Source organism: Phyllobates terribilis, unplaced genomic scaffold, assembly GCF_046119375.1.
Source record: "Phyllobates terribilis strain yellow unplaced genomic scaffold, ASM4611937v1 Scaffold_3__8_contigs__length_932513732, whole genome shotgun sequence".
Classification (NCBI taxonomy): domain Eukaryota; kingdom Metazoa; phylum Chordata; class Amphibia; order Anura; family Dendrobatidae; genus Phyllobates; species Phyllobates terribilis.
In genome coordinates this window covers 344,604,735-344,625,126 of record NW_027362763.1, presented here as the reverse complement: position 1 = coordinate 344,625,126, position 20,392 = coordinate 344,604,735, and the positions used below count along the sequence as shown (strand labels likewise).

Genomic DNA, 20,392 nt, shown 5'->3' with positions numbered 1-20,392 from the left:
GTCAGCAGAAGTGCATTCATTGATTGATTTATTATCAGGGGACCCTAATAATAAACAGTGATTAAGCTACATATTGTTTTAGAGAACCAAATGTGAATTATTTTGGCAAGAAAAGTTGTCTCTTATAAAGGGAGTACATTTTAATTTTCCAGTTGAACATCAAGTCAAATATCACCGTATAGAGACAGATGAGAAGGCTACACATCTTCTGATAAAGTCCTAGTAGGGAAATCCAATGAAATGGCAACTTCCTTTATTAATCACTATAGACCTTACCTAAACAGTCTTCTCCCTTGTATCCTGGCAGACAGTCACACTCATAGGATCCATCGGTATTAACACAGATCGATTGATTGGGACAGAGGAAAGTGTAATTGGCACATTCATCGATATCTGTTGGTGATATAAGTATCCAATTAGTAGAATAAATGGCATAACAGATAGATAGATAGATAGATAGATAGATAGATAGATAGATAGATAGATAGACAGACAGATTTCATGTAATTGAAACATATGATAATTTTTTTTACCACTTTTCATGAGGATTTACCTTTGCAGAGTATAAATGGATCTCCATCATATCCAGATTTACATTCACAGCTATAATTCCCAGGAAGGTTTCTACAGTCGGTATTGTTAGCACATTTGTTGTCACCATTCTCACACTCATTGACGTCTGAAGAAAAGCAAACAGAATAATATTTTCTAGGATTCTGTTAGTTACCCATCCTGAATGTTTTGAGGTGTATTGTTTGTGTGCTATTAGTTAAATCCTATATTTCTACTAAGCTATCATTAAGAATAATGTAAATCGATGTTTATTGAATGACAGGATGGAGTACAGGACATACCGACACACATAGAGCTGTTCGTCTCATCCACGTCATAGCCGGCCTCACAGCTGCAGTTGTATCCACCAAGAATATTAATACAAATTTGCTGACAATCGGATGTATTAAGGAAACATTCATTGATATCTGGAAATAGATCATTAATATGTTTACTGGCAAAAAAAGATAAAAGTACAAGAAAAAATTTTTTTCTACAGAACTGCAATTTCCATAACTATTATAACATGATTCTACAATATGGCAACCATTTACAGATGGCAATAATAGGACACCTGGTAAGCCCACTGTGGATAAGACCACATATCAGTAAGTCCACATAGCCATTACATCTCTAGGTCAATGCTCTTCATTAAATAATGATCATATTGAATATCCTCAAAGCATTCAATAACTATATAGAGTTCACTTGCAAGGCCTTGGGCTGTTGTATAGCATTACATATATATATGTATATTTCCATATAAATGTAGATTTGTGCAAACTCCCGGTGAGTTGATCTGCCAGTGCGCGCAGTTGGACGTACCTGTATTTCCAAATACCTTAAAGACTACTGGGAAGGCCATAAAGTAAAAGAATAATAATAATTTGAAAAATTGAAACATTTTCTGACTAATTTAGTGATATATGCTCTGGACCTTTAAGAGAAAGAGCCTCAAGTGTCTGGGGAGTTTCACTATTTGACAGCTTCTGTTAATTTTATCTTAAATGTCCTTTCACCTGGGATGAACACATACAGTATATACTAAGGATCCATTAAAGATCCAAAAAAGGCGTCTCTTTTTGGTGAGCGGAGCTAAGTGATCCAGATCACCAAAAAGTGCTGGACTGCCCATCACCAGTATGACGGTTCCTGTTTCTGATCTGGAAGATACCATTATGTGGGGGGAGACTGTGAAAGTGCAGCATCTAAGCAACACAAGAGAGTCTCTTTACTTCATGCTGAAAATAGTATCACTTTAAAGATAGACTGTAATTTGTCATTGTACTTAAAAAAGTGAAAGTTTGTAGCTTGTTAAAGCATATGACAAATTTCAGCGAAACTCAAACTACCCTACATGAAGACACTGAAATCTCTTTGAGACAACTACCCAAGAAGTGCAAGTGCATTAATAAGTTATCTAATAGGGGGGTGGTGTTCACAAAGGGGTGGTCCTTGAGGGGGGTCTTAAACAGTGTCCCATTCACACTAAGGGATCCGTTAAAATATCTGTACGTAGCAGCAGAGAGCTAAATTACTTACTCACCTGTACAGGTTTCTCCATCTCCAGTCAGATTGTTGGGACATGGACCACAAGTATATCCTTCATAGGGTGCTTTTGCATCTTGACAAGTGTCATTACTGAAACATTTGTTTTCTGCACAAGCATCAAAATCATTTTCACAGTACATTCCTGTCCATGCAGCCGAACAATTACATCCAGCAACCTGCATTGCAATATAAATAGATAATGGCAAATTTATACTAAAGTATAAATGTCATTTAATATGTATGCCATCGTTGTAAAATATATTTATGTTAATCAGTAAGACGGTCTACCTTGAAGGTTGTGGTCCCATTATCTAGGCTGGTTGCACTATCATACAGACAGCTGCCATTGTTGGTACAGTTACAGAGAACCAGGGTTAGAATCACGCCAGTAGCGGCTTTGGAATTATTGGCTACTATAGTGGCGTTAACAGGTGTTGAATTGGTGGGATACCAAACCAAAACTCCATCATCTGCATAGAGAAAAGAAAATCGTGAAGGATATGGACAAGGAAAATAAATTATTCATGTTGTAGGATATGAGAGGCGTATGCTTTATATCTTAGTGATGTGATCGGCTCATAGAAATTTGTAATCGGTATATCCCTAACACGTACATTGTAAAACATAACCATCAGGGCAGCTTGATATATATTCACCTGTAATATTGATGTCAGTGGAATCTGTCTCCAGAGAGAAGATCACAATGTCATTATTCTCATCAGTGGCTGTGTAGATAATGGTTATTGGCTCCTTAAGCTTGGTGAAAATGGTGGTGGGTCCGGTAACATTTGGAGGAAAGTTATCTGTAGAGAGAAGTTGTTCTGTTTAGTCAGATCTTTCTAACTGAATGTATAGATTTGGATTACAATGTGTTGATGCTTTGTTTATTTGTAATAACTATTATATTATAATAGTTGAATGTGAAATGACTTGATAACAGAGGTCAGAAAGATTGACACGTCACTGATGATAAGTTATAGAAAAAAAAATTATTTCAAATTACTGAGAAAGTGTGAAAATAACACAGAAGAGGATAATGGATATTTCTTACTCATTATGCTGCTTTGTTCATTAGCTGAGTTCTCACTGTCAAGTGTGGCCTTTCCTAAAGCTTCATTTCCAGTACTCAAGATATCAAAGATGCACTCATCATTTCCTTGACATGTCTCATTGGCTTTCTTGATGACTTCACTGTCAGTCGTCAAAAGCAGCTCATCGTAAAACAGTGGCACAAATGTGTTATTGTTGTAAGTGTCCCAGGATTCCCCAGCTGTTTCATTGTAGATGAAGATACTGTCCAAAGGGGAGGTTTTCCCTGTGAAGTAATTCATGAAGAGCACACATTTTTGGTTTAGATTCTTAACAAGGACACCCTTTTTCTCTAAAATATGAGGGTCTTATTTTAAAATATGAAACTTAAAAAGTTCATTTATTCTTCTAGGGTAAGAGAGCTAGATAAAAATAAAGGCTTGAAAACCTGTTTAAAAAAAAAAAAAAAAGAAGATAGATCTTAAATGATAAAGTAGACACCAATGACCACTTACATGTCATTCCGATTTCAAATATCAGGGAATCATTCGGAAGTTTCACACCATTAAATTCCAGTTTGGTTCCATTAGCAGCCATCAGATCATCTGTCTTATCATCATTAAAGATTCCTGGAAAATTATATTAAATACAAAAATGAGTGCTACATTTGAGATAACTGGTAAATTTATCATTTTTACTACACACTGTGATTTTTATTGCAAAGTTCATATTATTATTTGTATTTATACTGTGGCTGATAGACTGCAGATTACAAGGCAACTCAATGTCATGTAATACTCTGTAGTAATTAAAGATCTAGTAACTAGATTTTCTTACCCAGAAGGCCTTCAGTTTTACTCTTATAGATAGTATCTAACATTGTGACAAAGCTCAATGCTCCCTCCTTAGCAGAAACTGTGATTGAGATCCCACCATCGAAGGAGGCTTGTATTTCGTCTTTGCTTGTTTTCTCCAGTGTGATTTTGCTTACATAGGTAGAGTTATCTTGAGGGAATCAAAGTAAGATTTATCAATCCCATGTATCCACAGAAATTCCATGCCTAATTGTAAACTATGCAGCTATCTTATGTGATTTGACACCCTACAATACATTTCTAAGAAGTGTTCAATATATTTTACTCTGAATTTTGATTTAAAAGATTTACATTGCAGCCAGTGCAATTTTAGGTGAGTGACAGTTCTCTTCCGTAGCAAGAGACCTGTAAATCACTGCAGGGTGTGCTGGGAGAAGCAGGCCGGGGTGTACCTGGATTAGTCTCATCTCCGGCTATGATCTCTGGCTGCTTCTTATAACTACCACGGGAGTATTTTAGTGAGAAATATATCTGACTGCAGTCAGGCTCTGATTTATGGTGTCTGCAGTTTGGGCATCATGAACGAGATGACAAGTTTCCTTTAATGACGTCAAAAGCAATATTTAATATACTATATATCCTACAAGAAGGATATTCAGTTTTTTTTTTCTTTTTATAAGAAAAAAGGAAATTATTTGGACAAAAAATTAAAAATGTTCAATGTGAAAAGTACCTGGTAATGTGAATTCTGTGCCATTGAGTTTCACAATGGTTGAATTGCTTCCCTGGAGCATCCAGTCAATCTGTAAAAAAATGCAATCAGCATCAACCAAAACTTATAAATCATGTGTACATTGGTGTAGGGTAATACAATGATTGTAAATGCTTAGTTTTGTTATCATCTTTACCGTTGTCTCATTTTGAATTATCGCAGCCAGTCCCACGAAGTTGGTTGCCTGTGTTTCATGTGTCCCATTGCTAGCCCGAGCAGTCCGGCCCTGAAGTCTGAAAATTACTGTGTCATTCTCATCTTTAACATTGGTCAAAATGAACTCTCCCAAGCCATTGAAAGTGTATTTTACTCCATCTAATGTACTGATGTGGGGATCACCAAATAGGAAACCTAAAAAAGAACACTAGGTATTCAATTTATTCTTTAAAATAGTTTGGGTAAAAAGTACATTGACAGGCAGTTAATGCTAATAAAGCTTACCAAATCTTGGTGGAACATATCCATAGCAGAAGTCATAAGGTCTTCTATCCCGGTACAAGGAACATAGGCTTGAGGACCCAGAGTACAAGCAGCAGTTATTGTAGGGATCTACTTCTTGTTCTGTACGGGCAAGATACATTGTAGCAAAACTTTGCTGTACTACGTGTTAATAAGTCACATAAAAAAGCAGAAAAAAAATGAGCTTATGAAATTTAGAAAAGTATTACAGCCCACATACCATTAGGCTGCGTGCCCACTATGCGTTTTTCAAGTGTTTTTGCAGCGGAATTTCCGCAGCAAAAATGTTTAAAAAATGCTTGGCAATACGTGCCCCATGGTCCCCAATGATAATCCGCATGTGCTGTGCACATGCTGCGGAAATTTCTGCTGCGGATTATCATTGCGGAAAAATACGCAGCATGTCCATTAAGTTTGCGGACACGCAGCGCAATTGCCGCCATTGACTTGCATTGAACTGCATAATATCCGTATGAGCACATTTGCACAAGCGGATATTATGCGATTTAATGTGCGGATGGTACCCGGGTTTGGAGAAGAGGAGACTCTCCTCCAGACCCAGGTACCATAGAACCTGTTAAAAAAGAATTTAAAATAAAAAATAAAGATTATACTTACCTTCTGATGGCCCTCGGTCTCCTCAGCGATGCGTCCGGTCTGTTGTATGGGTCGCGGTGGTGTGAAAGGACCTGCCATGACGTCATTAAGCATGTGACAGGTCACGCGACCGCCGACGTCGGAGGTCGCGTGACCTGTCACATGACTAAATGACGTCATGGCAGGTCCTTTCACACCACCGCGACCTATACAACAGACCGGACGTAGCAGAGAAAACTCCGGGGTGCCATCAGAGGTAAGTATTATCTTTATTTTTTATTTTTTACCATTCTTATTCTTTTTTTTAACTATTACTTAGTCACGCTTTATAAATCCATGCCGGTTGCATGGATTTATATAGTGTGGCCAAGTTGTCAAGCACTTTTCCAAGTGATACTAAAATCGCTTGGAAAAGCGCTTGATAACCCGCATGCAGAAATGAATGCAAAAACGCTTGACAAACGCTTCTACCTGGCGGGAAAAATGCATGTAAAATCCGCATTCGTTTCTCCTGCCAGGGAGAAGTGGAATAAATATGCAGCATTTCTGCATCATGGGCACTTAGCCTTATTTAAAAAAAAATGGGTAGAAAAAAACTTTAAAATAATAAATAACATAATAAATAACAGTCAAATATTTTATTAATTATCATTAATGAGTACAATATTAATACCTTTGTACTGGGATCTTTGTCTCTGCATTTCTGACATAAAGTAGCTGTAATAATAGGTGTAGTAGTAGTAAGGGTTCCACCATCTCAACCAACTGTTTTCGTACTCCCATGGAGTTGGTAAGTATCTTTCTTTCTCGCCATAGGACAAAGCGCCCCAGTAATTGTAGTAACATCTTGTGCCTCCTCCATGCCATGATGAAAATGTGGACTGGTAAGTATCGTAGTAACTATACCAGCCTGAGAGCAAAATGAAACACATAATTTAGTAGTTCATGGATTGCTATTTGCATTTCGATTATTTTTGACACTCAACTCTACTTCAAAGAGAACCTTCCACCTTTCCTGACATGTCTGTTTTAGAAAATACTGTATTTTTACATATGTCAAATGTAAATTAGCTTAGAAAAGTATTGAGGTTATGGAGTACATGAGGAGTGTATACCGACACACTAACAACGCACTCCCCGGCTAAAATGTTGCTGCACAGCTTAATTTCTTAGCGCTGTCACTTCGGATTACTATAAGGCAGTTAATATTTTATTGTTATAAGAACTATACAGTAATACCCCTAGTTTCAGTAGTTACATCATGCTGACAGGTTCTCTATAGTAGACATGTCAGGATAGCCAACAGGACCTTTTTTATTTAATACTGCTCTATTTTAACCTACACATAATGTAATCTACATGACATCTTTTCTACCATTAGCATTATAATTCCTGTACACCTGTTCGGCAAGTTTTCAAACGTTAAGTTTCCATAAATTTTTACAGCTTGTAGACACATTAATACTTTATAGAGGCAAGGAATACTTTGTGGAAACAATAACATTTTTATAGAAGTATTTTTTTTTATGTGAAGGACTCAGCACTACATAAAAACTAAAACACATGAGGTTCCCATAAAGAGGTGGCCAGTTCATAAGTTCAAAAAGCTGAAGTTTTTAATTATGAAATGAAGAAGATCTCATCTACACACTTATATAAAATAATGATGTACTTTGTCATAGCCGAACCGACCTGTATTTTTCTGTTGGAAGCCATAAGAATAAAGACGACTTGCCGGTGTATAAGAAGGATCAAATACGGCTTGCCAATACGAACAAGGGCATGGGTTTGTGTAATACCTCCAGTATGGATATGGGTTAATATCATTATAATACCAGCTCAAACATTTCTGCCTGTAGTTCATTGATTGGGCTGTGTTATATTCCAGACGATAAGCCCAATATCCTTTTTTGTCTGCCATTAGAAAATAAAAAGAGTGAAAATAATTTTTTAAATACAGAAATAAATGAAAACACCAAGACATCTACTGAAGCCTTAATTTCACCTACTTTGTAAATGTATCCTCTAAAGCAGTTTTCAAGTGTATACACTAAGGCCTCATAAACATGACAATTAAGTGTGCTCTGGTCTACTGTATGGACTGTGTGTCACCATATGGTACCTCTGCTAGGTACCATAATTACCCCAAAAAGTAAAGCTTCTAGGGAAAAATACACCTTTAATACATCATATAATAAACCATGTCAAGATTTAATCTTAGGGATTGTTACAGAATCTGCACTCCTCTCCAGTAGCACACAGAGGTACAGTTTGGGTTAATAAAATTCTATAGGTGACTTATTCCAGATGCGTGCCATATGGATCCTAAATCTAATCATGTACATTAGGCCTATCCCTGAAAAAGATCTCTGAAAAAATGACTGCTTATATACAGTTTTAAAGGGGAAAGATGATAGATATTTTTTTTTAATTAAAGAAGTAGACAGTACTCACTTGTATTTTGTCCTATGTATTGATCTGGCTTATATATTTTCCAGGTATCCCAAGAGTTAGTTTGTGGGTCATTATATGATGGGAATTTCGGAGTAGGAGAATATGAAGGTTCCCCACTAGCCAAAACCATATGAAACAATAATTATAGACATGGTTATGTACAGTACCTCGTAATAGAAATATTCTATAGCCTGTGTTTCTGCTACAAGGATTATTTTAACACTAAGATCTAACAACAACAAGATCCAATACATTTATTTGCAGTGATATAGCTGTTAATATACACAGTGATTGAGCATTGTGAATATTTTATAGTGATATAAAACCCTGGTAGATATTTGTAGTCGTGATGTCCACAGCCCGATGCAGTAATAGACTGAGCCGGATTACTCCTCTAAGAATTCCCTTAATTCCAAGAAGGTAGGTCAAAACTTGTCAGCCAATTCTTGGATTATTTGTAATAATACGTATGTGACATTAGGTTGATTTAAAAGGCAACTCCTCCGAAAAGTTTAACCTCTTTAAATTACGGTACTTAATTTTTATAACCGGTTACTTGTACCATTGTTTCAATTTGTAACCGTACATTCATGGATTCCACATGGACTTTCTATAGAAAATCCCTTCTTAAAGGAATGGTAAAATGATTCAGGCAGATAAGCAGTGCACATTGGCGTTATATGGACTTTGAGGCTATTAGAAGTAAAGCATCACATGGCTGTAGTGGGCAAGCAATATACCTGAAATAGCCCATTTTCGGTAAGTAATAATTGGGAAGTGAGTTATAACTCCAGTTCATTCCTCCATCTGCATATCTCATCAGGCAGAAAGAGAAGATGCCATCTGTGACTAATACAGCTTGGTAGGTGTTTGTCTGCAATAAAAATGGTACAGTTAGATCAGTTGTGTACAATGGATTTTCAATGACCTACATGGTTAAAGGGAACCTGTAACCAGGTTTTACCGATAAAAACTAAATCAATCACCTTTAAGTCATCTTGAACAGCACTCAATCAACCTGCTCCTAAGTGAATACTTTGTCTCCAATGCCATATGCTAATCATCATGGTCCGGTTTGATGGGTGTCTCCAGACCGTACTCAGTACTCCCTCTGTTCCCACAATCATCAGCCCTCCTGCCTTGATTGATGTGGCTGACATCTCCTACTTCATCTGCAATCTATTATACTCTAGTGCCCACACAGTGGAGAACTGGAGATACGCTGGCGCAACAGACTCTTGACTGATGAAGGAGACATCAGACACATCAATCAAGGCAGGGTGGCTGGTGAATTAGAGTATAATGCAGGTACTGAGCATAGACCAGCGACACCTACAGATGTTTCATTTAATAACAAATGGGATTAACCTCTAGTGATTAATAGACGTCTTTTTACTGACCTGCGATATAAGAGACTAGCGTTCCCCAACAGGTGACAATCCTGTAACTATCACTTGTACACTATAGCTGACAACTTGTTGCATCAGCCACGATCAGTGTTGGCACGTTTTACCCCATAGATTCTGCAGTCAATAGTGACTACTGAATCTAAATATTTAACAGAGCGTGGGGGCTCCATCTTTAACCTCATTGGCACCCTGAGATTTTGATTGTGTGGTCCTGATGTTTGCCATGGCAGGTAACGGCCAAATAACAGCCTCAGAGTCTGTTGGCTATAGCGGCCTGTACAGAACTTATCAAAATTTAGGTGGTAAAAATAAACTTTTTCATTCTTGTCATGCCACTTTCCATTACTTCCTGAAAAGAATCAGAAGGGTTAATGAACTACCTGAAGCAATTTTAAATACGTTGAGGGTTGCGGTTTTTAAAATGGTATGACTTTTGGGTAGTTTCCAACATATAGGACCCCCAAAGTCACTTCAAAACTGAACAGGTCCCAATAAAAATATTTTTTGTAAATTTCCTTGAAAAAATGAAAAATTACTGCTAAATTTTTACACCTTCTAAAATGCTAACAAAATAAAACAACACTTTACAAATGGTGCTGAGTCTGCTGACTTAAGGTAGACATGAGGAAATGTTATGTATTAATGATTTTGTGTGGTATGACTATTGGGATGAAAGGGATAGTCATTCAAAGTTTGAAAATTGCAATTTTTAAAACATTTTTGTCAAATTTCTGATATTTTTATAAATAAACACAAAACATATCCACCTAAATTTACCATTATTATAAAGTATCATGTGTCACAAAAAAACTGTCTCAAAATCAATGGGATATGATGAAGCATTCCAGAGTTATTACTGCATAAAGTGACACTGGTCAGATTTAAAAAAATTGGCCCGATCACTAAGGGGTTAAAAAAACACTTTAAAGATAACACACCAATATTAGATTGATGAAGATCTGTTACCCAACAGCCCCACAGCTCAGATGTTTGGAGTCCCAGCAAAAACGAGATGTAAACAGATGTATGGAAAGGAACATCACCACCCCATAACACTGTTTAGTAGCCACTACTAGGTCCTGGCAGATAAACTCCTACTCAAATGAATAGGACCTGATCTGCAGTAGTCGGCAGTGGCCACTAAACAGTGTGACAAAGTGGTCATGACCTGATAACAGCTGATCAGTGAGGGTGTTAGGTATTAGACCCACATTGATTTGTTATCGATGAGTTATCCTAAGTAAAGGTCATCAGTAACATGGTAGGTGAAAACCCCTTTAAATCTGCAGTGCCAAGCAATGGCTATTATGACCATTAAATCTAAGCTTTCGCCAAGTGTGAATAGTTATTAGTCAGGAATCTGTAAGCTTTTGAGGACCTCACAATATATCTCTGCTGTGAGATCCTGAGATGTGGTAAAAGAAAAAAAGTGCAGTGTTGCTTGAAAGTTTGTGAACCCTGCAGAATTATCCATATTTCTGCATAAACTTGACCTTAAACAACATCAGATTGTCACACGAGCCCTAAAATTAGATAAAGAGAACAAAAGAAATGAGACAAAAACAGTGGACTTTGTCATTTTTTTTATTGAGGAAAGTGATCCAATATCACATGTGATGAAAGCATTAGCAGATAATGAAATTATAGTCTGATGTTTTCAATCATTGGGATCCAGCTGTGAGCGTGCAACCTGCTTTATTTAAAGGACATGGATCTAGCAAAGTGTGCAACTCATTAATTTGATTTTATTTACAATATATACTTTTAGGACTTGTGTGAAAATATGATGTCTTTTGAGATCAAATTTATGCAGAAATGGAAGGTATAAAAGCGTCCATGACAGTCACAATTTGTTATGTGCTTATTAACAGTAGGTTTGTCTTAATAACTTTCGCCTTCTCTGCCTTTATTACATGGAACTCATTGAGCAGGAAACTTCTCAATGTCGTGTGGCAAAGGATCAGCGGTGTCAGACTTTCATTCTAGTAAAATAAACACTTTTCTAGGAAAACCCTTCTAACCCAGATGATGGCAAATATTTCTGGTCTAAATTGCTTTTCTGTGGGACTGGGGTTGCTGCAATTGAGAAAATATTTCAAGAAACAAGTGTACAAGTGCTTTAGTTTTTCCTCTCTTACCTCAAAGGAATTAAAGAAATACCCCGGATATGGTGGAACCTGATGCCAAGTTATCTTAATGGCCCAGAGAGCTTTAAAATCCACAGGAAGTGAAGGAAAATATGACTTTATTTCAGATTCAAGTTTTAGTTTGAAACCTGGGTTTTGATTGGGTGAAGCCTGGAAGTCATAAATCTGCAAAAACCAAGGAAGGACGATTTAGATTAAAAAGGTCAGAAAAATTGAATAACTTTTTATGACTTTCATAGCCTTACATTTTATCTGTTTTTCTTTGAGAGAAAACTACAATTCCAGTACATTAATTAGGACATTGAGGAAACGTATTTAGTTGAAAGAAAGCATTATGTCTATTCATTTTTTTTTATATTCAGATTGGATTTTTAAAGATATCTCACCTGATAGTAAAGTTCTCCCATTCTGGAGAAATCTGCATCTGCCCAGAAAACGGCAATCATAGGAGGAGTAAAATAATCGTAGTCATAGAAATTATAAGAGTATTTCATGTTGTAAACTGGGTCATAGAAATTTCGCCTGAAGATTATAACGCCATTGTCTGTGAACTGTTGAAATAAAAATAGTGGGAAAAAAATCATATCACTATTTAGGCATATAACAGTGACGAGGTGTCAGTGTGAGCAAGATTTGCTATGCAAAACCTGAAAGTCATCATGGCTCAGAGCAACAGCTGCTGGAAACTAATTTTTTAAAGCTCTTGTATGGAGGTAAATTGCATCTACGTGAATAGAGATGAGATTTATTTTCACATCAGAAGAGTAATGTAAAACTACTGGGCCCCTGTGTAAAATGTGCAACATGACCCCCCTATTTGGCAGAGGGATTTTTGACCCGGTTTAGGCCCTCAGTGTGACTGTTACTTCATCCTCCATGCTATTCTCCTGCTCGCCATCCTTGTGAATCAGTGACTCTTTGATCTAATGGAGTCAATGTTTCTAACCTGATAAAAGTTTCAATATCCTTTTTCCATTACAGATGCACTAATACAAGTACAACCTTTAAATAGAATCAATCAATATATAACTAACACAAAGAATGTGGGTTTAATGATGAACCGATCACAGGACATTCCAGTGCTAAAATCTCCCATTTAATTGGATGAAGTCTTTGGGGAGATTGAATTTGCTTAAAGGGAATATCTGGGACTTTTAAAAAAAGGCATGTAGTTGCTAACAGTTGCTAACTACCTGCCTGTTGTACCCGGCGCCGGTCACTGACCGCTCCTGCCAGAGATTCAGCTGCTCCCTGTCAACAGAACAGCAGTTTGTCTTCCTGTTGACAGGGCGGGACTACTGGTGTCATGCTGATTGACAGCCAGCTTCCCCCATTTAGGCAGCAGAGACCAAGTTGTCAATCAGCATGACACCAGTAGTCTCGACCTGTCATGGATGACAAACTGCCAGCTGTGTGCCAGCGAAGAACGGCGTCAGGCACAACAGACAGGTTGGTAGTAACAACCTGCCTGTTAGTGCTTAGGCACATTTTTTTGTTTAAAGTCGGGGAAATCCCCTTTAAGGATGAGACACCCCCCTATAAACCCACGGTCTCCCAATACAATATTTGAATGCAGATGTTTTTAGGATAGATTTTGTATTGCTCTTATGATGGATCACTTGCTAATAGCATTGTAACACATTTATTACTGGAAATCTGTAACCTACATATAACATGCTGTAAAATGATGCTCCAAAAGGAAAACCTGTCGGGATGTCAATCATTGGAGAAACAAAGTCTGGATAGCGCCACGTAGCTCTTATTCCACTTCGGTATTCAAACAATCTGTCCTCTGGAATAAAGATAATATAATAATAAAAATTGTAGATTTACATCAGTATTTAATAAAGATTAACTGTGCCTGAAAAAATAGTATGTTGCACATAGGGAAAATAGGAAATTCCACTTCGTACCTTTACAGGTAAATCCGTCACCGATATATCCAGAGTTACAAGTGCAATTATATGACCCTGGAGTGTTAGTACAGACAGCGTTAGGGCTGCACCAGTTATGTCCCGTTGTACATTCATCCACATCTGGAAAGCATGGACAGTAATAAATTAGATGTTTAATATAGATTAACCCCTGTCATGTTCCATCACAGGTATATACGTCATGAGTGTGTCAGGGCCTTCGGAGCTCCGAAAGAGAATCCGCTCCATACAGGGCAGATGCTGCCTATATTATATAGCTGGCATCTGCCTCTACCAGTAGTAATCAGTGTGCCTGCTGACCGCTGCTGTCAACCTCTTAAATGCTGCTGTCAATCACTAACAGTGACATTTAAGCATTGCGATTCAGCCGCGATGATAGTTTGGGCACCATCACCTCCCCACCCTACCCTTACAATGTAATTTCAGGGAGCAGATGGGTTGCTATGACTACCGGTAGCCCACTGAAGGTACCCATGCCTGTAATGTGATCTCTTCTATGTTGTCCAGCCTGTGGCTGGGCATCGTATGAGACACTGAAGTTTACTATATTCAGGAATATCGTGGTATTGCTGTATATAGTGCAAGTGATCAAATGATTGGAGATTCCAGTCCCCTAAGGGGACTAAGAAATAAATTAAAAAGTAAAAAACTTTTTAAAAATATATACATTTGAATGAACTCCCCACCCACATTTCACCAGTTAAAAAATAAAGAAGTAAAGATATGTAAAAATAAAAAATATAAATATTTGGCATCCCAGCATCCAAAAAAGTTCTATACAAAATGAATCGTACTGACCCGGAGAGTCATGTTTCCGAGTCATATTTATTTCACAATTAGCTTCGTAATACTAAAACCCAAAAACTAATGGTGGAATTGTGGGCGAATAGGGGGGGGGATCAGCATTTTACTGCACTTGGAATTTATTTGCCATTTTCCCCTACTCTGGTAAAATATATACAGTATGTGGTGAAATTATGGTTATTTGAAAAAGGATAGGTAAAAACAACAACACATAAAAACAAAATTGTCTACCAAGGGAAGAAGTTAAATATCTTAACTTCTTATCATAACATAAAATAGTAATAGTACATTACCTTCGCTGCAAGTTTTCCCTTTCCAGTTAGAAGGACATGAGCAGATGAAATCATTTACCAAGTCAATACAGACGCCTCCATTACTACATGATGTTCTGGTGCAGTCATTAATATCTGCAAGGGAACATTATCATCAGTAAAGATGAAATAACAGTCACAGAATTCCCCTCTATCTGTCAGGTACTCACTTATTTCACAGAATCTGCCGGTGTATCCAGGAACACAGGAGCAGGAGAAACTATTGGGTAAATCATTACAGGTGGCTCCATTTCTACATGGGTTACTCAGACATTCATTAATATCTGTGGAAATAATAATAATAATAAATTCACCAGTAACTGGGATGATATTTTAATAAATTACAACTTTTTTCAGTACTCCCTACATGTGTTTTAATGTGTACCCGTCACTTCTGCCATGAGATGAGATGAGCATTTAGCTTTAGGCCGCAGTCTTAGGTATCTCTCCCAATTAATGCCCCCAGAGATCCTCCTCACCTAAAGGCTCAGCATGGTTAGAGCAGGCTCATGAGCTGAGTTGTGTACACACGCTGTCTATGTTACATTGTCGTCATCTGTGTCTAAGAGAACAGCATTTAAATGGAGCAGTCACAGTGCACACACGCTCCAGCTCCCCTAGGGGGCATCAACTCAATAGCAGTATGCAAGGCAGGGTGCACCACTAAATACCGAAATAATGGAGAGGGTGATACATCATGTAAAGTATCAAACAGTACATAAGGGGGAGGGGAAAGACAATACATAAGCGATGAGCACGCCTGAATACTGTTAAAAGCATATATTTTTATTATGCACCATAGAAAACACACCGTAAAAGCTTTTAAAAAACAAGTGATTCCTTAAATGACACCCTGTAGGTCCACAATAGACCAAGCTAGCGCTATAATTCCAATAATCAAATTCCCAAAAAGTTATACATGAAATGTATAACTTTTATATGGTGCCATTATATGATGTTTTCTCCTTTGTATATACTTCGGCACAGATTGTAGTTATTTTTCGGATGTATTATTCTTTTGTTCATTATACTATTTGTATATGTGCTATGATTGCTCCATTTGTCGCTATGTTTTCTCCTCTGACAGATGTGTCTGCCTGGTCTCTCATTGTGCTGAGTGCTCCTCACTACCCCAGCTCCATAGACTAGAATAGGTTGCTTAACCTGACTTCTCATTGTGCTGGAAATCCAATTTTAACCATAATGGATTTCTCAGTGAGTTCAGGAGACACCAGAAGTGGCTTATAAATTGAGAAAAAGCATATTTCAGTGGCAATATATATTCCAAGTTTCCTATATTTGTCTCTACTATTGATTAATGCCAAGCTTCTTGAAATGACAGGAACCAATTAAATATTACATGTGTAAGGAGACAAGCCATTGTGTCACCAGAACAGCATGGAGGCGTAGCAGATGGGGGAGTTTGATCAGGACTCTGGGGACAGCGTTGTGAGGGAAACGAGATGAGGAGAAAAACAGCGTGTGTGCAAGTTCTGAGGAGATTCTGGCACCGAGGAGAGAGACGGGAGGAGCAACAGCAGCGTCCGGAGCTTCTATCAGGAAGAAAAGTGCCACGTATCTGCCCAGCCCAGACGTCGATGGTCAAGCCCCGAAGACCCGAGTAACGCCAGTCAAGGTTCCTCATTTGGGTGACGTCGGTCGACAGGACAGAAGCAGGTTGTGGCAGCACGGTTTTCAGACTTGTGCGCCATTGACAGGATGTCGCAGAAGCTCCGAAGGTGTCAGATCGAAGATTCACGGTCGGGTCCTCAACCATGAAGGATGCACGAGACGAGCCGTTACCTCTGACAAGGACATATAGTACCGGGCACGGATAGAGGAAAAGACAGTAGTCAGACCAGCAGACGCCAGAGCGGCATCACAAAAGTGGAGAGAGAGTTACGGGGGAAACGGGCAGCAAGTCGTGATAGGAACAGAGTATTGGCAAGGCTTTAGAATACTGCCCCTCGCCTAGTATAGTTAATGACAATATAATTCTCCTTCCCTCTAGTAGATCATTTTATATTACCAGCTCCTGAATTCTAGTGTATTCTTAGAATTTATTCTGTTATGTGATTTCCTTCTGATTTTACTGTCAAACATTATAAAGAAATTGTTACCATATAATACGATTTTTATAATTAATATTAGTTGTTAAATAAAAGAAATATACTGTTGTTCTGCCTGTGTCTCCGTTGTTGCATTCTGGTACCTGCTTATACTGTCACTATAGTTGTTCCAAAACAGCTTAAAGTAATGATTTTCCTAATCCATATGAAGTATTTGACACTATATTCTGCCATTACTTAGTTAGGCTATGTTCCCATAGCAATTAACCAATTTAGCAAATGTTTAATGGCTCCAACAGGGCATATGTCTGAATCCCCGCAAAACGGGATTCAGGAGTATGTGCTGATAGGGCCATTGACTATCATGATATTTAGTTGTTAAGCAATAGGCATATACAACCAGATCACATTGTGACTGTATCATTACAGTCAATGGCCCCGCCATCGCATATGCCAGAAAGCCGTTTTGCGGGGATTCAAATGTAGGCCCTGATGGAGCCACTAAATGTATGCTAAAACAATATATAAACAGAGCCTTATATTTGACTAGCTATTGAACCCGTTCTACGCCCGGGTGGCGAGCATTTTTATTGGTATATGATCTCCCATGCTGGTATGTGCTGCTTCCCTCCTTGTATTTGTGCTGCCCCCATCCTGTCCCCACCATCCAATCCTGGTATGCGTGGTGCCCCTCACCCCCAATCCTGGTATGCGTGGCACCCCTCACCCCCAATCCTGGTATGCGTGGCACCCCTCTCCCCCAATCCTGGTATGCGTGGCACCCCTCACCCCCAATCCTGGTATGCGTGGCACCCCTCACCCCCAATCCTGGTATGCGTGGCCCCCCTCATCCCTATCCTGGTGTGTATGGTATTCCTCATCGTGGTATGCATAGCACCCTATCCCTCACTCCCAATCCCGGTATGCGTGACACCCCTCACCCCCAATCCCGGTATGCGTGGCACCCCTCACCCCCAATCCCGGTATGCGTGGCACCCCTCACCCCCAATCCCGGTATGCGTGGCACCCCTCATCCTTATCCTGGTGTGTATGGTATCCCTCATCCTGGTATGCATGGAACCCCATCCCTCATTCCCAATCCCGGTATGCGTGGCACCCCTCATCTCCAATCCCGGTGTGCATGGCACCCCTCATCCCCAATCCCGGTATGCGTGGCACCCCTCACCCTCAATCCTGGTATGCATGGTCCCCTCACCCCCCAATCCTGGTATGTTTGTTACCCCTCACCCCCCAATCCTGGTATGCGTGGCACCCCTCACCCCCAAATCCTGGTATGTGTGGCACCCCTCACCCTCCAATCCTGGTATGCGTGGTACCCCTCACCCCCCAATCCTGGTATGTGTGGCACCCCTCACCCCCCAATCCTGGTATGCGTGGCACCCCTCACCGCCCAATCCTGGTATGCATGGTACCCCTCACCCCCAATCCTGGTATGCGTGATACCCCTCACCCCCCAATCCTGGTATGTGTGGTATCCCTCACCCCCCAATCCTGATATATGCATGGTCCCCTCACCCCACAATCCTGTTATGTGTGGCCCCCTCATCCCTTTCACACTGTACACACATACAAAAAAAATAAACAGTTATACTCACCTTTCTTCTCTGTACTCCAGCGCTGCTGCGTCCTCTTCTGCCGGAGGCCGGGGGAGGAGTGCGGCGCCGGAGCACCGCGCTGTCCGGCGCCATTTTGCTGAAGACACACTGTAAATGTGTCTTCAGTAAAATGGCGCCGGATAGCGCAATGCGCGCGCGCCGGTCCGAAGCCTTCACTCCGCCCCTGGTCTCCAGCGAAGAGAGGCGCCGCGGCAACGCTCCTCCCGGTCAGGTAAGTATCTAAGTATGGCGCCGGAGATCGCGGTATGCGTTCAGTGTCTACGCATACCGCGATCTCCGGCGCCATACACCTCCTCTTACCTGTAACGGCTGGATGCGTGCTTCTCTCTGGAGCCAGACTGCGCGTCACGCATGCGCAGTCTATCGAGGCTTCAGATAGAGACACGCATCCCGCCTTATATTATAGATACTGGATGACAACCAGTATGGTTACTTTTACAGCTCAAATTGGGGTTGTCACCAAATGTAAACAAACTTCATAATCCAAAAATGTGGCTAATTCTGCAGTCCTACATCACTGAGGTTGTACAGAGCACTATATATACAGTAGTGCTTAAAAGTTTGTGAAACCTTTAGAATTTTCCATATTCTTGCATGATTTTGAACTAAAAGTACATCACATTTTCACACAAGTCATAAAAGTATATATGAAGAACAAAATCAAATAAATGAGTCAAAAATATTCAACTTTATCATTTTTTTTTATTGCGGAAAGTGCTGCAATATCACATGTATATGAATGGAAAAAGTACAGGTGCATCTCACTAAATAAGAATATCATCAAAAAGTTTTAGTTCTTCAATACAAAAGTGACACTCATATATTATATAGCGTTATTACAAACAGAGTGACCTATTTCAAGTGTTTATTTCTGTTAATGTTGATGATTATGACTTACAGCCAATGAAAACACTCAAGTCATTATCTCAGTAAATTAGAATACTTTATAACACCAGCTTGAAAAATGTTTTTAAAATCCGAAATGTTGGCCTAGTGAAATGTATGTTCAGTAAATGCATTCACTACTTGGTCGGGGCTCGTTTTGCATCAATTACTGCATCAATGCGGTGTGGCATGGAGGCTGCCTGTGGCACTGCTGAGGTGTTATGGAAGCCTAGGTTGCTTTGATATCAGCCTTCAGCTTGTCTGCATTGTTGGGGCTGGTGGGTGTCTCTCATCTTCCTCTTGACAATACCCTATAGATTCTCTATGGGGTTAAGGTCAGACGAGTTTGCTGGCCACTAAAGCACAGTGATACTGTTGTTTTTAAACCAGGTATTGGTACTTTGGGCAGTGTGGACAGTTGCCAATACCTGCTGGAGAATGAAATTTCCATCTCCAAAAAGCTTGTCGGCAGAGGGAAGCATGAAGTGCTCTAAAATTTTCTGGTAGATGGCTGCGCTGACTTTGGTCTTGATAAAACACAGTGGACCTACACCAGCAGATGTCATGGCTCCCCAAACCATCACTGATTGTGGAAACTTCACACTAGACCTCAAGCAGCTTGGATTGTTGCCTCTCCACTCTTCCTCCAGACTCTGGGACCTTGATTTCCAAATGAAAATTGGAACTCTGGGATCCTGTGGAGTGTATCAATGACTGCCTTCTGGACATCAGTCAAGTCAGCAGTCTTCCCCGTGATTGTGGAGCCTACTGAAACAGACTAAGGGACCTTTTTAAATGCATCAGAATCCTTTGCAGGTCTTTTTTGTTAATTATTCTAATTTACTGAGATAATGACTTTTGTGTTTTCATTGGCTGTAAGCCATAATCATCAACATTAACAGAAATAAACACTTGAAAAAGATCGCTCTGTTTGTAATGACTATATAATATATGAGTTTCACTTTTT

At 39.4% G+C, this 20,392-nt stretch overlaps 1 protein-coding gene across 9 annotated transcripts in view; it reads right to left on the bottom strand.

Moving 5' to 3' along the window:
• LOC141259357 (uncharacterized) overlaps positions 1 to 20,392 on the bottom strand; it is a 374,844-nt gene that overhangs the window by 313,998 nt on the left and 40,454 nt on the right. For all 9 annotated transcript variants that reach the window (XM_073675221.1, XM_073675224.1, XM_073675227.1 and 6 more), the window contains exons 8-29: positions 15,005 to 15,118; positions 14,817 to 14,930; positions 13,699 to 13,821; positions 13,453 to 13,577; positions 12,172 to 12,336; positions 11,777 to 11,950; positions 8,970 to 9,103; positions 8,230 to 8,345; positions 7,468 to 7,689; positions 6,449 to 6,685; positions 5,161 to 5,280; positions 4,856 to 5,070; positions 4,681 to 4,750; positions 3,970 to 4,137; positions 3,648 to 3,761; positions 3,155 to 3,418; positions 2,760 to 2,906; positions 2,392 to 2,573; positions 2,099 to 2,279; positions 855 to 980; positions 554 to 679; positions 277 to 393 (exon numbers count right to left, since the gene is read on the bottom strand). In XM_073675221.1, coding sequence (XP_073531322.1) covers positions 277 to 393; positions 554 to 679; positions 855 to 980; positions 2,099 to 2,279; positions 2,392 to 2,573; positions 2,760 to 2,906; positions 3,155 to 3,418; positions 3,648 to 3,761; positions 3,970 to 4,137; positions 4,681 to 4,750; positions 4,856 to 5,070; positions 5,161 to 5,280; positions 6,449 to 6,685; positions 7,468 to 7,689; positions 8,230 to 8,345; positions 8,970 to 9,103; positions 11,777 to 11,950; positions 12,172 to 12,336; positions 13,453 to 13,577; positions 13,699 to 13,821; positions 14,817 to 14,930; positions 15,005 to 15,118 — 3,354 coding nt within the window. The remainder of the gene's footprint in view (positions 1 to 276; positions 394 to 553; positions 680 to 854; positions 981 to 2,098; positions 2,280 to 2,391; positions 2,574 to 2,759; positions 2,907 to 3,154; positions 3,419 to 3,647; positions 3,762 to 3,969; positions 4,138 to 4,680; positions 4,751 to 4,855; positions 5,071 to 5,160; positions 5,281 to 6,448; positions 6,686 to 7,467; positions 7,690 to 8,229; positions 8,346 to 8,969; positions 9,104 to 11,776; positions 11,951 to 12,171; positions 12,337 to 13,452; positions 13,578 to 13,698; positions 13,822 to 14,816; positions 14,931 to 15,004; positions 15,119 to 20,392) is intronic.